Genomic DNA, 17,092 nt, shown 5'->3' with positions numbered 1-17,092 from the left:
AGAGGACTGGGAGCTTTACATGGGGTGAAATCCACCTGAAAATCAAGTCGTGCTCCCTGGTGTGAGTGGAGACCATCCGTTGGGGTGCTCTTGGGGGTTTCTGGCAGCTTGGCTGACCCAACTTCAAGTGCTTCCCCCAGCTAAAACTCTGCCTCCCTGCTCCTCACCCCACCAGATGACGATGGCAGAGGCAGCCATCATCACTGCTCACCCACACATCCTTTGACCTTCCAACGAGGCACCCACTCATCAAGAGCACAACCTGCAAAGCAACCTGGTAAGCGACATCTGCCCCCTCATCCTTCCCATTTCAGCCCCTTCGACTTATCTGGACACCTTTAAAGCCAAAAGCCAAGCTGCCCACCCCAACATGAGATCTTTCCCCACCACCCCACGGTCCTCATCCTTACCTCATCCTCCAGGGTAGGAGATGGGAGAGAGCAAGGCTGCTTGGATCTTCCCCGAGATGAAGGGCCTCCAATCCCAATGGGATCTCCCAACCTGATGCTCAGGTTGAACCAAACACCACAGCCTTTGCTCTGCACCTGCATGTGAGGCCACGTCTGCTTTCAACACAACCCGCCTGTCTCACGCAACACATGGAAGCCTTTCTCATGCCAGTAAAAGAAATCAAATCAAACCAAATAAACCCACCCAGCATACGAAGCTCACGATACCTTGTGCTTCACATGCATTGGGCACAGCCCTTCTTTCCTTCCTGCAGAGCTCTCCCATCGCCAACCAAAACCCAGACACGAGACAAACGATGCGGACGGTGGCTTATTGATAGAGATCACCTTTAATGCAAAAATGCCTCCGGTGGAAGAGGGTGCACCCAAACAGAACAGCTCAGTGCACACAGAGCTGCAGCAGATCGTGGAGGTGCCCACACCCTGAGGGAGAGCAAAGGCACCAAAATGCCCCCAAAGGGATGCCTCTGCGTGGGGAAGGGGGAGCGGTGCACACAGGATGTGTAGCAGCAGCAGGAAACTCAAGGAGAAAAAAAAAAAAAAAAGAAGCTCCCCCCACCCCAAACCACACTCATCTGAGGCTTTGGAGAGACGGCTCAGCCTCAGACGAGGCACCACAGGGTTTTTTGGTCCCTCGGCGGAGGCGAAAGGGCAGCACTCCCCCAAACCTGCCCAAATGGGTGGGATGGGAAGGGGCATCGCTCGTCTCCCCTTCGCCCAGGGCAGCCCCCAGAGCCCCGAAATAATAATAAAAAAAAAACAAAAACAAATACAACCAAACAAACGAACGACAACAACAACAACAAAAATAAAACACTGTTATCACCAGCTAATTTAACACTGTTAAAAACAAGCTTGGTGGGCCACGCTGGGCCACCAGACCACTGGCTGCCAGCTGGTTCTCAAAGCCTTTCCCACCATCGGGGCTTTGCAGCGCTCATCCTGGCAGCAGAAGTGTTTTATAGATATTTATATATATATATTTATAATATTTAGATACTGTGTATGGTCAGACAGTCCCAGTTCTACTCGGGATTCACAACTCTTCCTCTTTCTGGAGGAAGCGAGAGGCACGATGCCACCCCAAGCTCCTCCATGCCCGGAGCAGAAGGATTTTGGCAGCTTTGCCGGTGGAGGAAACAGTCCCAACCTGGAGGCTCTGCCAAGTGAGCGTCGTGGAGAAGCTCCTCATTCCTCTCCCCTCCTGTTCATCTCCCTATCCCCACCCCACCCCTCCATCCCCAGCCGCCCATCCCTGGTGGGCTCTACACAGTGGCCCCCAACATGACGTCCGTCCCCGTCAGGATCTCGTTCTGGTTGGAATCCAGTCCGAAGAATTTAACCTTGAGTCCGTCGACTGGGTGGACCACGGGCACCAAGGTGATTTTGGGGAAAGTCCTGGTGGCCAGCTCGAAGCGGCTGGTGCTGGCCAGCTCGATGGCCAAGGCCTTGAGGAAGAGCTTGGCCAAGTGTTTGCCCAGACAGGTCCGTACACCCCCTCCAAAGGGGAGGTAGTGGAACCTGCCCTCCTTGTCCTCGCTGCGGCCCTGCCCGAAGCGGTCGGGGTCGAAGACGTCCACATCCTTAAAGACAGGGGCGGTGTCATGGGTGTCCCGGATGCTGTACATCACGCTCCAGCCCTTGGGGATCTGGAAACCCTATGGAGGGGAGGGTAGAAGGGAAGAGAAGAGCAGAGAGGGTCAACAGGGAGAGGGAGCAGGAGGATAGCTTTAGAATTGTAGAACCATTAAGGTTGGAAAATACCTCTAAAATCACCAAGTCCAAGCCCAAGCCATCCCCACTGTGCCCGCTGACCACATCCCTCAGTGCCACATCTCCACAGTTCCGGAACATTTCCGGGGATGGTGACCCCACCATTCCCTGAGCTGTGCCAGTGGCTGCCCACTCTTTCAGAGTAGAAATTTCTCCTAATATCCAACCTGACCCTTCCCTTGCACAACTTGAGGCCATGACCTCTCGTCCTATTGCTGTTACCTGGGAGCAGAGGCTGACCCCCACCTCGCTCCAACCTCCTTTCAGACAGCCATAAGGTCTCTCCTGAGAGTCCTGTTCTCCAGACTGAACCATCTCATGCTATTGGAAGCACCCCGGCACTCCCCAGTTTGACATCCCAAGTGAGTATAATCCCTGTCCACTTTCTGAATCTGCAACAATTCTACCCGCCGCCACCATCGGAACCAAATTTATCATTCCCAGCCCTCCTCTAAACCAGTTCCAAGCATGCTTTGCAAAAGACACAACCACATGGCAATACTCACATCCAGCTCAAAGGTCTGCAGCACCGTCCGGTACCCTCCAGAGATGGGGGTGAAGAGTCGAAGCACCTCCTTGATGACACAGTCCAGGTAGTGAAGGCCACTGATGTTGTCGAGGCGCAGGGAGCCCTCGCAGATGCAGCCGTTGTGAAGGATGCCTTTGCTGCGCAGCTCCTCCCGCAGCTTCTCCAGCACCCGCGGGTGTTTGAGCAGCTGCATGATGAGAGAGGTGCTGGCGCTGGCTGTGGTGGCGTAGGCGGCGAAGATGAGCTCCAGGGTACCATCCTGAAAGGGAATAATATAGAAAACAGGTGAGGCTGGAAGGACATACAGACAGCCATAGTATGATGGAATAGGCATGTGGGCCGTAGCAAGCTGCCATGGGTCATTCTTGCCCCTGCATCCCAGGCAACAATGGACATTGGACATCAGAGAGCTGGAGCACCACTCCTATGAATAAAAGTTGATGGAATTGGGCTCATTTAGCTTAGAGAAGAGAAGGCTCTGGGGAGACCTCATTGTGGCCTTCCAGTACTTGAAGGGAACTTATAAACAGGAGGGGGAATGGGTATGAGGGTGGATAGTGATAGGACAAGAGAAAATGGTTTTAAACTGAGACAGGGGGATGTTTAGGTTTGATATTAGGAGGAAGTTTTTCACCCAGAGGGTGGTGAAGCACTGGAACAGGTTGCCCAAGGAGGCTGTGGATGCCCCATCCCTGCAGGCATTCAAGGCCAGGCTGGATGTGGCTCTGGGCAGCCTGGTCTGCTGGTTGGTAATCCTGCACACAGCAGGGGGGTTGAAACCAGATTGTCATCGTGGTCCTTTTCCACCCAGGCCATTGTACGATTCTATGATTTGGTTCAGGATCAGAAGAGGCCAGGAGGATGCTCACAGGCTTCTGCTACGGGAATAGGCTGAGAGCAGGGGATGTTCAGCCTGGAGAATCACAGAATCATTGAGGTTGGAAAAGATCTCTAAGATCACCAAGTCCAACTCCAACCCATCCCACTGTGCTCACTGACTATATCACTCAGTGCCACATCTTCACTGTTTTTGAACACCTCCAGGGATGGTGACTCCACCACTCCCTGGGTAGCTGTGCCTGTGCCTGACCAAGCATTGGAAGAAAACAAGGCACCAGGGAGACCCCATTTCAGCCTTCCACTACTTGAAGGGAGCTTATAAACAAGAGGGAAAGTGGCTTTTTACATAGTCTGATAGTGATAGGATAATGGGGAATGGTTTTAAGCTAAAAGAGAAGAGATTTGGGTTAGACGTTAAGAAGAAATTCCTTACTCAGAGAGCAAGGAGGCATAGGCTGCCCTGAGAGCTATGGGTGCTCCATCCCTGTAGAAGCCCAAGGCCATGGATGGAAATCTGGGCAGACTGAAATGATGGGCAGTAATCAGCCCATGGCAGGGGATGGGGCTGAGTGAGCTTCAAGGTCCCTTCAAACCCCAAATATTCTGTGATTCTGTGACTCTAAGATCAGTGATGATGCTGCGAGTCTGCTTCAAATAATAAGCCGTCAAGGACTTATACACATTAAAGAGGGGACTGCACAGGTAGAGAGGTGAAGTTGATCAGGGCTGAAAGCTTCAGCAAGCTTATATGTTCTTTTGGTATTCGCTGGCAGTGCTTTTAATAAGGGATGAGCATAATCTGCAAATAAATACAGCCTGTGGGAAAGCAAATGGCTCGTTGGCACCACCAGGGTGTAGGATCTACAAACACAGTGGGGACTCCCAGGTCTGAAAACCCATCCCAGCTCTGCCCCCCAAAATCCCCCATACACCAGCTTTGCTGTTGGGGAAGCCCCCAGGTGGCCATGGGAAGATCTTTACCTTCAGCTCCTGCATGGTGAGCTCCTTGCCGTGTTCTTTGCCACTCTCTATCAGGATATCCAGCGCGTCGGCGTAGTCCTTACCCTGTGTGTTCTGCAGTTTCTCCTGGATGGCTTTCTCCAGCCCCTTCTGCAGTGTCTCACGTGCCCGGATGCCCTGTGGAGCAGGAACCATCAGACCTCGTAGGGCTCAACACCATCACTGCCATCCCCACCCTGTATATCTCCAGCATACGCAGAGAAGGAGATGTGCTCAAGCAGGATGTGGCTATGGAATCAAACTGCTGTTGCAAGTGCTCAGACAGGAGTACAAAAATGCTGGAGTCATTCCCTAGCCAGGAGAAGCAAGCCTTAAACATATGAGATTACAGGCATCAGTAATCAGGACCGCCGTGCGAATGGCAGTTGTGATGTGGGAGCCCCAGTTCTGCAGCAGTTCACAGCCCTCCTTCTTTCCCTGGGATGCAAGAAGTCCCTGGGAAAACTGCCTCTTTAAGGAAGGCCAATTTATCCAAGAGGATCCTCTTCCTGGAAGGAGAATGGGCTTCCCAAACAATTTTAGTGCTTGGCCTCCCTAACGCAAATCCAACCTTTTGGGGCTGCCAGCGATTGAGTTCATTCAAGAGGTTAAATAACAATAACAACATCTTGTAGTGACAGTTACAAAAAAAACCAAAAGATTGAAAAAAAATTATAATATGTTACCAATATTCGTGAGGAAAAACAAAAACTGAACAGATTTTTTTGTTATGTTTTCATTTCGCATCTTTGCGTAGAAGAATCTTTTGCCTAGAAGAACTGGAGTTGTTATTCAAAGGGCTGCCACTCTGTTAAGCCCAGTTGGCAGGCAGTGCATCGATAGGACAAGGCTCCCACAAACAAAAAAAAAAGTCAACCAAGTGATGCTATGAGGTAAATAACCCAATAAACCTGAGCAAATTACAACCACACTCCCCACTGCATTGAGCCATGGAGCGCCCAGTGCTCTGAAGAACAATCCATGAATGCATCTCCCTCTCCACTCTACCAAAACAGAACTTTGTAGCCCAAAAGACATCAGATGGTGAGAGACATTCCCACCAAGAACACACAGAGGTAGGGATTACCCATTGCCCCACTAATCCCATATTGATGCTACTGGCTAGGGGAGGGCTCAGCCCAAATCCCTTACCCTCCTGTAGCCACTGAAGGGCAGATCCACAGGCAAGGAGAAGACATTCTCCACAAACTGCTGGTAGACCTCGAAGAGACGGTTGAGCTCCTCGTCGGGGATGCGGAAGCCCAGCAGGACGCGGATGGCCATGCGGAAGGTGAGCTTCTGGGCCTCGTGATAGACGTTGATGGGATCGGGGTTGCTGCTCCAAGCCCGCAGGGTGTCCTTGATCACCAGCTGGATCTTGGGGAGATAGCTCTCCAGAGCCTCGTGGCTGAAGATTTTGGAGAAAACCTACAGAAGAATGAGCAGAGGATTCTATGGAGCCCCAACATCCTTCTCTTTGCCTTCTCTAATAGCCCACTTCTGCCCATAGAAATGAACATCGCAGATCCCCCATGCTAAGCAGATTTAGCATCATCCGGTATTTATCATCCAGAGTCACCAGTTTCTAAAATAGCTGCCAAGAAGGGCTGATGAGGATCCTCCATGGGCAATCCTCCCTAGGCTGATCCTCATCAGCAGCAACAACATGGATCCCCACAGTCTCCCTCCAGCAGTGAGCTGAGGATGGGAGGATGGAGACCACACAGAGGGTGGTGAAGCACTGGAACAGGTTGCCCAAGGAGGCTGTGGATGCCCCATCCCTGGAGGCATTCAAGGCCACGCTGCATGCAGCTCTGGGCAGTCTGGTCTGGTGATTGGCAACCCTGCACACAGCAGGGGGTTGGAACCAGATGATCATTGTGGTCCTTTTCAACCCAGGCCATCCTGTGATTCTGTGATATGAAATAGTGCACCGTACACACAGCAAGATGGAAGGAGATGGAAGGAGAACTTTCTGTAGCTCCACACATCCCAGTTCTCAGCTCCATCCATCCCATGAGCTGGATGCTACAAATGGAGCTCTTCCATGGGGATTCTAATTGTTGGGTTGTGCACAAGCGCACACAAAGGTTTTCATAGAATCATAGACCGGTTGGGTTGGACAGGAGCTTAAAGATAATCCAGTTCTAACCACTTCATAGAACCACAGAATGGCCTGGGTTGAAAAGGACTACAATGATCATCTGGTTCCACATCGATGACCACAGCGCTTATCCGGTTTCAACCCCCTGCTATGTGCAGGGTCACCAACCAGCAGACCAGGCTGCCCAGAGCCACATCCAGCCTGGCCCTGAATGCCTCCAGGGATGGGGCATCCAAAACCTCCTTGGGCAACCTGTTCCACGTGCTGCGGGCTGATTGGCCCCCCACCACCTCAAGTCACCCAGGGCCCATCCAACCTGGCCTTGAACACCTCCATGGATGGGGGAATTCCTTCAAGGCCTTTAGGACCTCTTCAAAACCTGGCTGAACTTTGGGGAGAAGAGGCATGCACGCACACACGCAGAGGCTGCGATCGCACAAGGCTCATTTCCTTGGGAAGCCGGGCTAAAAACTGATGTCAGCAGACACTATTAATTTAAGCTCTGCAAGTAAACACAGCTCAGGAGCGAGCCTCCCCAGGCCCCCATGCTAACGGCTCCTTCCTCCAATTTGGGCCCGAGCCCGCGTGTTGCGCGAGGAGCTGAGAAATGCCAGGAATGTCCCCCGTTCCCCCCCCCCCCCCATCAGCACAGCCCCACAGCACGCGCTTTCATTCGGCATCCCCGCCGCATCCCTCCCAGAGTGCACCGGAGGAAAAAGTGCTGTTTGTTTATTTTTTATTAACCTCCCCACACGGCGGGCTTGCACGCACGCACCGCTGCATGCATGCCAGGCCTCCGGGAGAAATCAAATGAAAGCCAGCTCCCCAGGAGCGAGCCGAGATCCTTCACCGGTGGCCGGGTTCCTGAGGGGGGCTGCAAAGTTATCAAACCCAGGAGAAAAGGAGAAAAACCAAAGCCTCCCCCTCTCTTTCCATGAGCGCCGAAGCTGTAAATGTGAGAATTTCCTCCGCAGTCAGCACTCAAAAGGGAAAGGTAACATTTTCCTGGCGGCGACCCCTCCGTTGCTCAAGCGCGGCGTTCAGCTGGGAGGTTGTTTGGTGAAATAACACCTCTGTCCCCTAGCAGGGAAGGTGGGAGGATCGACAATTGCTGCTTCATAACTTACTGCCTGAGCTGAGAATCTTCATCATAGAATGGCCTGGGTTGAAAAGGATCACAATGATCATCTAGTTTCATCACCCTCCTATCTGCAGGGTCGCCAAGCACCAGACCAGGCTGCCCAGAGCCACATCCAGCCTGGCCTTGAATGCCTCCAGGGCTGAGACCTGGGTAGAACTCATCACACCCCACATGTAGGGGCAGGAATAGCAGCATGTATGTGGGAGAAGGGCTGGGAAGGAGAGAGAAGACATGAGGGGATAAAGAAGATGCAAGAGGACAAGCAGACAGATGTGCCTGCAGACAGACAGCCGTCCCGCTTGTCTGTGAAGGAATGAATGAATGGAGCCAGCAAATGAATGAACCACGGGGAGGGCTGAATGAACGAGCCATGGAGTGACCATGAAGAGGGTGAGAGATGATTTGGCTGCCACTTTTGGTGCTCATCTGCACTTCAGTGCCCCTCTGCACTTCCAGAGCTATTTTTAAGCCTAGAAGGAGCAGTGATACTCAGGCAGAGCTGACAGTGCGTGTGCACTGAGGTGGGAGAAGCAACTCCCAATCTGGTGCAAACCCCATCCTTCCTCATCCCTGCCCAGCATCTCTCCTAGCAAGGGACGAACCCCACAGTCCCAGGAACACCTCTGGTCCTGTTGTGCCAAATCATCCCAAAGAGCAACAGCAGAGGAAGAAACCCTCAAAGAGAGAAAAGGAGTCCCTGCTGAAGGGTCAGCAGCCTGAAAACAGCGAGCATTTAGAATTGGTGAGTTTGGGTCTTTTTCTTTTGCCTTTTTTTTTTTGAGCTGTCCTTTTGCTATGGGGCTGCTCTGGTCCCGTCCGGCTGCAAACCTGGCGTCGCTGCGCTCCACGCTGCCTAATCCCAGATGTCAGCAGATCCTTCCCCAGCCAGACACAAGTCTGGATCCCCTTCCAGTCACCTCCAGTTCAACCCTGCATCTTTCCAGTTGATTAAAAAGGAGGAAAAGGCAGCCAGCTTTCCCTGACAGCCGTCGCAGCGCTTCTAGCCTAAAATCCCTGCGCCCTCTAGTGAAGCCCAACCAAGGAGCAGCGCTGCAAAAAGTTCCTCCCGAGCAGCCAAGAAGCAAAAAACAGCACTAAGTGAGGATACCTGTAAAAAAGACAAGGTCGGTAGCATCTGCTGGAGATGCTAAGAGGAGCCCTCGTGTTTTGCACATCTTTGGTACGGCCGCAAAAAGCCGCCCTTGGGGGATTCTGTTTGCTGTGGGGGTAACGCTCACACCCACCCACATTTGCCCAGGGAGACCCCAGCTCTCAGCTGGAAACTTCCGAATCCGTCTCACAGTGCAAACAGGATATTTAAAGATTTATGGCTTTCCTAAGGCAGAAAATTCCTTCCCGGTGCCTCAGCTCCGCCATCCCCTGCAGAGGTGGCAGCGAGCAGCCCCCGGTCCTGCATGGAAAATACCCCATCCCCATCCTTAAACCCTACCAAAGAGGAGGGGACATTCAAGTGAAACTTAGAAAAAGACTCACTCAGCAGCTAGGATGAAGAATAATTAGCAGGAATGATGCTCAGCACTGGCCAAGCCTTCCCATCCAAGCACAACCATCATAACAAAGAGGAAAAGAGTTTTTCATTCTTCCCCTCCAGGAAGAGAATTTGGGATCTGACACCTCATCCAGCCTGGCTGCTCAGAGCTGCTACCCAGCAGAATGAAGGCATGATTGGCACAGAGATGCTTTTACAACCAATTGGCTACCCACAGGGCTTGGTGTGTGTTGGGAAAGCATCCCAAGCAATGTCCCAGCACAGACCACGCTCTCTCTCTCTATATATATCTCAGATTGGATGTTAGGAAATGTTTCTCCTCCCATAGAGTGGGCAGGCACTGGTGCACAGGCTGCCCATAGAGGCTGTAGATGCTCCATTCCTGGAGGTGTTCAAGGCCAGGTTGGATGGGGCCCTGGGCAGCCTGGTCTAGTATTAGATATAGAGGTTGGTTGCCCTGCCTGTGACAGGGAGGTTGAAACTTGATGATCTTTGGGGTCCATTCCAATCCAAGCCATTCTGTGATACTATGATCCCTCCCCATGTTAAGATAAGGGGAAGAAGCATGTCCAGCCAAATGCAGGATATCTCTTGCCCCTGCCATTTTCCTGCCATCCTCCCATCATGGGAGAAACCTGCGCTCATTTAGAGGGAAAAGCCACATTTTTCAGCTCCTGCCCTCTGAAATGAGCAGCACTCCGTAATGCACAGACAGAAAAGAAGCACGACAACGTAGATCTATCTCAGCATCCCATCTGCCTCACCTCAAAATAATAATAATAATCCCAATGTCAGCACCAGCAGAATGCAAACAGTTATACTCAGCAACTGAGGCTGTCTGACCCTCATTATGGGGTTACCTAAACATGCTGTAGTTCTTCAGCACCTATGAGCCCACATCACCCCCTTTTCTGGTCCATACCCATTCATTCATGGGGAAGCAGTGCATCTGGGGACAGCAAAAAAATCACTTCATGCACTGTCACCACTCCCCAAATTGGAAACTGAACACAAGGAGGGAGAGAGAGAGAAGATATCAGTGGAGAGTCTGGCAAAAAACTGAGCTGGGAGGGAAGCACCTGCCCCATGACATAGCCCACTCCATCCCATAGAAATAAATGTGACTTTACAAGCATGCTTTGGCATGGCAGCAATAGGGGAAGATGCTTGGAAAAGCCCTTCCTCCAGCTGCAGGGAAATCTCAGCTCTGCCACCAAAATCCTGAGGATGGCTTTGCAAAATTTTAATGCATCATACCAGGATGAGAATACACAGAATTACTATGGTCGGCCAAGAGCTCAAAGATCAACCCCAACCCATCCCACTATGCTCACTGACCACATCCCTCAGTGCCACATCTCAGTGGCTCTGAAGCATCTCCAGGGATGGCGACTCTATCATTCCCCCGGGCTGCTGTGCCAATGGCTGACTGCTCTTTGGAAGAACAACGTCCAGATACCCAACAAGAACCTCACCCAGCACAACTTACAGCCATCACATCTCATCCTGCAGGCCATCTGCGAGGACTCTTCTGGCTTCAGACCGAACCCAAAGAGATGACAGAGCCTCAGGTGGCATTGGGACTGCATCGCATTCAGCCTCAGCACAGCTCCTCGGAGCAGGGTTGGAGCACTCAGGACATTTGTATTTCAGCCAGGAGCGCCTGCACTTTGCTTTTTTTCTTTTTTTGGCCTTTTTTTTTTTTCTTTTTTTTTTTTTAATCCATTGGAATGACTCTGGATTTACACCGCTGTAGATGACAGCACTATTTGGTCTAAAGTCAATGAGCCAACCTAGCCGACAAATTCTTCCCCAACCGGAGCCCTTCAACATCAATGAGAGCCTTTTTCTCCGGCCCCGGTGCCTTTTGCCCATGGGTTACAGCTCTCAGGGCAGCAGCCCGTGATGGAGAGAAGGGGCTCGATGCCAACGTGCTGAGAGGACGCCTGATCCAGCTGGACCCCAGCCCACAGATCTGACCCGATGGGCGATATGGGTGGGCTGGGCAGAGGACGGCTCCGATTCCTACTGGGGAGGGTGGCGAGGTGGGGTGGGGGGATGCCAAAAAGTAATCAACGTCTCTTAACAGCACGGGTGAGGGGGTTTGGCAGCAGGGAAGCAGCGCCCGCTGTTCCCATCCCTCCTTCCTCCACCCTCCCTCCCTCCCCCCAGCCCTGCCCACAGCAGCTGGTTTATATTTGGTTGTAAATTTATGGCCCCTTTTGTGTTCTTAATCCTCTCGCAAACTATATTAAAGCCTCAGACCTTTCTACTTGGTGCTAATAAGCTCAACACTTGTATGCCTCCGAGGCAGAACATTAATTGTGGTGTGTTAATGAATGATGTAGTTTTGGACAGTGAGACAAAACAGGCCGTTTCTCTGCACCACTGTCTGCTTCCTCCTCGAGTCTCTGGGTCTGGGACGTCTACCCAGCCCACGGACTCCTTTTATTTTATTCTGTCTTTTCCTTTTTTTAAGCCAGCCGGGCCTATTTTGGGATTACGATGCTGGAACACAGCACGAATCTGGCCAGTCCAGAGCTCTCCTGCCAAGTCTGAGTGCTCCCAAGGAACATCAGCATCCCACCTTCCCCTGCCCTGCTGCACTGCCAGCATTGGGAGACTCCTTCCCTTGCCCTAAAGCTGCCCATTCCCAGTTCCCATTCCCTTCTGCATTCAGATGCTGTGCAGCATCACAGGAGCACCTCACGTCAGCTTGCCAATAACCTCCCAACATCCATTCCATCCTCAAATGGTTGGGAGGGACATAAAGATCATAAAATAACCAGAGTTAGATGGGACCCGTAAGGATCAACAAGTTTCAGCTCCTGCTGTGCACAGGGCTGCCACAAATCCCAATCCCAGGGTTGCCTTAAATCTGATAAAGCCAGAATGCATGCTACCCTTCGCACAGTTTGCCTTGCCTTTGCTGCAGGTCATGGAGACCTTGGATCCTTGGATCCACACTTCCAAAACACACGTAATGCCAAAAAGCAAAGCACGCTGATCGGGGTTTTGTGAATAGGAACTGAGGGCATCCATGGGGAAAGATGTGGACTGAGTGTGAGCAGCCACGTTGGGACAGGGTCCCACCCAGGTTCAGACAGCAGAGATGGCATGGCTCTGCCACCAAAAAGAGCAGGATGGGAGAGAACCAAGGCACTATCCCCAGTCACCCATCCTCTATAGGTCCCTATAGAACAGCAGCTTGCTCCCTCTGGACCACCCTCATCAGGGGTGATGCACATCCTTCCCCCTATGGCATCCACAATAGAATCCTAGAATGGCCTGGGTTGAAAAGGACCACAATGATCATCTAGTTTCAACCCCCTGCTATGTGCAGGGTTGCCACAACCACACCAGGCTGCCCAGAGCCACATCCAGACTGGCTTTGAATGCCTCCAGGGATGGGGCACCACCTCCAAGCCACAGCCATGCTCAGCCATATAGCTGCTCCTCCCCACAAGGTGATCTGGGGACAAAAGTGCCATGGCAAAAGAACAAACTGCCCTCACTGCAGCACGGGTGGCCCCAGTCCACCTCCAGCATCATCAGCTCTGTGTCCCACAGCGGGGTAACAACCCCCCAGCAGACATCTATCTCAAAAGGGAGGCTGAAGGGTTTGGGGTTGCTTTGTTTTATTGCTTGTAAACTGTTCTTATCGAGCAGCTTCATCTGGAGCCAAGCACAGAGCCAGCACTAACGACATCTGCAATAAAGGCCGTGATGCATGCAAGCCCTGCTGCCCACTCCACAAGCCATCATCTCCCTATCTCTATCCCTGCTCCAGTGACACTTGGCGAACCCATATATCCCAAAATAAAAGCTTTCTCCAGTTTGTTTTAACTTGAACAGCTTCCTGGAGGGCAGAAGTAATACACAGAGAACGGGAGAGCAGAGTTGCCATAGGTATAATCTGGTTAATATGGCTCTGCTCCTCCTGAGCACCTATTGAAGAGCTTGTCTTCTTGTCTCAATGGCAATCTGTCCCAGCAAGAGGAGAGCTCAGCTGGATGGCCAAGGAATGATGAAGGAACAACTGGGCTCTGAATCTTTGAGAATTTCCCCTTGATAATAGCATCTTTACTGAAGGGCTTCTGCCTACAGGTTTTGCTCAGCTCCCTGCAAGAAAGTGCAGAGCAGGAACCCAAGAGAACAACCTACAAGGAAGCAGCAAGCTGAAGTGCCAAACGTGGTGCTTCCTCCTCACAGCTAGGATAGGGAGAGCTGAATTAGCAGCCAATTAACAGCAGTAGAAGCTCAGGGCTAACAAACTCAAAAAGTGCTGCTGATTTCTGTTGTTTGGAGGCACCTGGCCTGGAAAAGAAATTTGAATCTGTCACATTGCCATCTGACTGGGAGCAAAGAGAGATGTTTTCTTCCTGTTAGAAGCTGGTTTGCCCTATCTCTGGATGCACATCTCAGCCCAGGGTGAGGGGTGGTTGGCACAGGGGAAAGGGTGCAGATGCTCAGTGCCATAATAGCAATAATGCAGAGGGGACCAAGTAGAGGAATGGGAGTAATATCTCACTTTGCAAGGAAAGTGAAGCAACCAACTGAGCCCATCACACCAACCCTGTGCTGCTGGAAGCTCAACATCTGCTTAACACCATCCCCAGCCCTATAGAGCGTTTGCTTTCTAGTACAGAGCTCAAAGTGGCTCCCATGTCCCTGCACACCCCCCCGCCATCCCCAATGCTCTGTGATAGAAGCAGCCCGTGCACCTTGCCCTTTATTTTGGACAGGGATGTTGGGAAGGATTTCTCCTCTCATAAGACACAAAGAAGCAGCCTAAGGAGTTGTGTGATTGCAGGCACCGAGTGGAGGCACTCAGCATCACGTTAAGAAATGTGACAAATAGGGACCTCCGGTAGCTGTTATCTCACTCTCTTCCCCAGGGGAAAAGAGAAGTGAATGGGTTGGGCTTTTGTAGAAATACATATGATGAAATAGGAAATCCTGCTGGGGCACAGAGAGGAGTTTGCATTGGGGTAAAGATAGCATTGAGGCTCTGGGTGCAGCTGTGTCTTCCCAATGCTTCAACACCACCACCCCCAAATTAACCCCTGGCCCCCACCCAGTAGGGAAACGGTCTCAACAAACCACGACAGGGATGTGAAAGCTGCCACACCACACTGTCCTCTCTGCCTTTTCCTGCAGGATTTATATCTGGGGGGGTGGGAGGAGGGGGGGCGGGGAGGTGATGTTGATTCCCCACATCCACATGGTCTCACAGCCCCTCAAAACCTGGTTGATCCCACTCTTGTGGGTTACAGCCTGACACCAGAAGCATCAAAGGAGGATTCGAGGTGAGCCCCCAGGAGGGACTGACCTCTCCCAGCCACCACACTTCACCCCCAGACCCCCATCAACACCCCAATTGCCCTAAAACCCATTGCAACGCTCAGCACCACGAGAACCAACCCGGAGAGAATGCATTCTGCACACAATACCCCTCCAGCACAGCCTGGTTACACCGGAGCCGCGTTCCTGTGCCCCGCACCGCGAGAGCCGCACCGCGGTGGGCCCCACAGTGCGCGCATCGCCTTTTTTAAGAGCACTCCGTGCCGGCTCTCGGCCTCCAACCCACTCCACGCGTGTCACGCCCGCGGGTTGGCTCGGAGGCGACAAACGGCTAGCGATCACACAGTCAACCCTCCTTCCGAAGCATTTAAAACGAGGGGAAACCCCCTCGTGCCACCTCCCTCCCCGATCACCTTTTTTCTTGACCATCGCCCTTTTAAATTCCTCAAAGGCTCCGAGCACGCACGCGGGGTGGGGGGGGAACCCACGCGGGACCTCACACGCCAGTGGGTCGGATGGGAGAGAGGAGAAAAGAACGGAGAGGGGAAGAAGGGAACGCAATGCCCCCCCCCCGGACCCTCCCGACCCCCGTTCTAAGCCCCCCCCCCGCGAGCACCCACGCACCCCGCGATCACGCGTGGGGGACCTCCTCACCTTCCTCTTGTGCCGATGGATGTCCCCGATGGAATTGGCCACGGTGTTGGGTCCCAACAGCATACGGTGCTGCGAGGCCATTCGGTGCTCACCAGGTGATGTTCCCCCATCAGAATCTTCCGCACGTTCTCCGCTCCCGTCACCCTCACAGCGGCCGCCCCAAAAGGTGCGTCTTGAACACGTTGCCGTATTTTTCTCGTCGCGAAGACTGGAAGCACGAACCCTGCGGGATGCGTGGGGATTGGGGGGACCGGTGGGGGGGGGGGGGGGGACAAGGCGTGGGGATGGAGACGCGGCGCTGGGACCGCGTGGGTTCACCCTCCCCACCCCCCCCCATTCCCTTTTAACCCCCCTCCCCTTATAACTCCTCCCCCCCCGCTCCGGGGGTTCCCTTCCAAATCAGCGCTCCCTGAGCCCCTCCGCGCAGATTTCGGCTTTTCTTTTCCACGCGGACACCCCAGAATGAGTCGGGGGAGGGGTGGGGGGGGAAGGAACGGGGACCACACAGCCGCTTATGGGGGTCACCCAGCCGGGACGGTGGGCACCGCATCGCATCGCACTCCGGGCAGCGCCCTCCGCCCTTTCTGCTTCCACCTTTGCCTCCCCGGGCGCTTTTTAACCACTTTTTCCTCTTTTTCTCCTCCCCCCTCCCCCTTTCTTTTTTTTTTTTTTTTTTTTCCCCTATTTTTTTTCTTTCCTTCTTCCCCCCCATTTTTTCCTTTCATTTTCCCTTCTTTTCCTTTCTTCCTTTTTTTTTCCCCCCCTTTCCTTTTCCACTTCCCCCTCTCTTTTTTCTTCCCCTTTCCCCCCTTTTTTCATTCCCTTCTCCCCCCCTTTTTTTCCCCCTTCCCCCCCCCCCCCTTTTTTTCCTTCCTCCTCCCAGACTCAATTTACTCGAAAGGCTGCGCTTTGCCTAACTCGATCTGCAGATCCGCGCAGCCCTTTAATAACTTTCCCACATGCTCCCAGGGCTTTTGTCGATGAACAGCCGGATGGAGCCGGGGATGGAGAAGGGGGGGACGAGCCGGGTCCCCCCCCTTTCCCCTCCCAAAGCCGAACCGGGCTGGAGGACCCCGCGAGCAGCGCAGCTCGCGTGTGTTTATTTTGAAACAAAAGCGCGGTTGTGATTTTCAGATGTTCAGGTGACCCCGTTTCTTGATCTGCGTAAATATAATTAAAAAGTCCTTTTTGTGGCATTAATAAAGAGTTATTTGTACACCATTTCCAGGGCAGCACAAAGAGGACCTTTATGCGGGGAGAACTTTCGAATGGAGTCCAATTTATACAAAATTTTTTTGTATTTTTAGCCCTTGCACTCTGTTTGGATGGAGCCTGTGGAAAAGCGAGAACCCTTTCTGGTCCCCCTGTAAAAATCTGATAAATTTCTTTAAAAAATAAAGCCCTATTGAGAGAGTGCCGTTAACCCCTTCGGCGCCGCTGGCGGGGCGGGGGCTCAGAGCTCACACTCGGGGTTGGACCCGGACCGGGCCGAACCGAGAAGGACGAACCGAACCGCGCAACCCGCACCGCGCTGCCCTTCCCCGGCCTCGGCCGCGCTGCGGAGCCGCCCCGCAAGGGTTCCGGCATCCCGTGCCGGTGCCGTCAATGGGAATCTCTCCCTTTTTGCGGGAAGCATCCTCTCCCAAAGGCTCGGAGGGGGGGAGAGAGTGGGAAACGCACGGACGCGTTTACCTCGGGGGTTCCCTCCTGAGAACCGCGGGGGTGCCCCCCCCATGAAGGCATCGGGGCACCTCCTGACCTCCTCTCC

General features: G+C 52.9%; 1 protein-coding gene across 1 annotated transcript; it reads right to left on the bottom strand.

Moving 5' to 3' along the window:
* Window positions 1-1,735: 1,735 nt before the first annotated feature.
* On the bottom strand, window positions 1,736-16,911 carry CYP26B1 (cytochrome P450 family 26 subfamily B member 1; the record flags this gene model as incomplete). The annotated part of the gene is given in 8 exon segments (XM_079534190.1): window positions 1,736-2,128; window positions 2,750-3,031; window positions 4,594-4,749; window positions 5,764-6,039; window positions 15,325-15,392; window positions 15,395-15,472; window positions 15,475-15,547; window positions 16,789-16,911. Coding segments are annotated over 8 exon segments (1,449 nt in total).
* Window positions 16,912-17,092: the final 181 nt, after the last annotated feature.

This window comes from Tetrao urogallus, assembly GCF_951394365.1.
Source record: "Tetrao urogallus genome assembly, chromosome: 4".
Classification (NCBI taxonomy): domain Eukaryota; kingdom Metazoa; phylum Chordata; class Aves; order Galliformes; family Phasianidae; genus Tetrao; species Tetrao urogallus.
The sequence above is the reverse complement of the archived record's forward strand: the minus strand, read 5'-3'. Positions and strand labels throughout refer to the sequence as shown.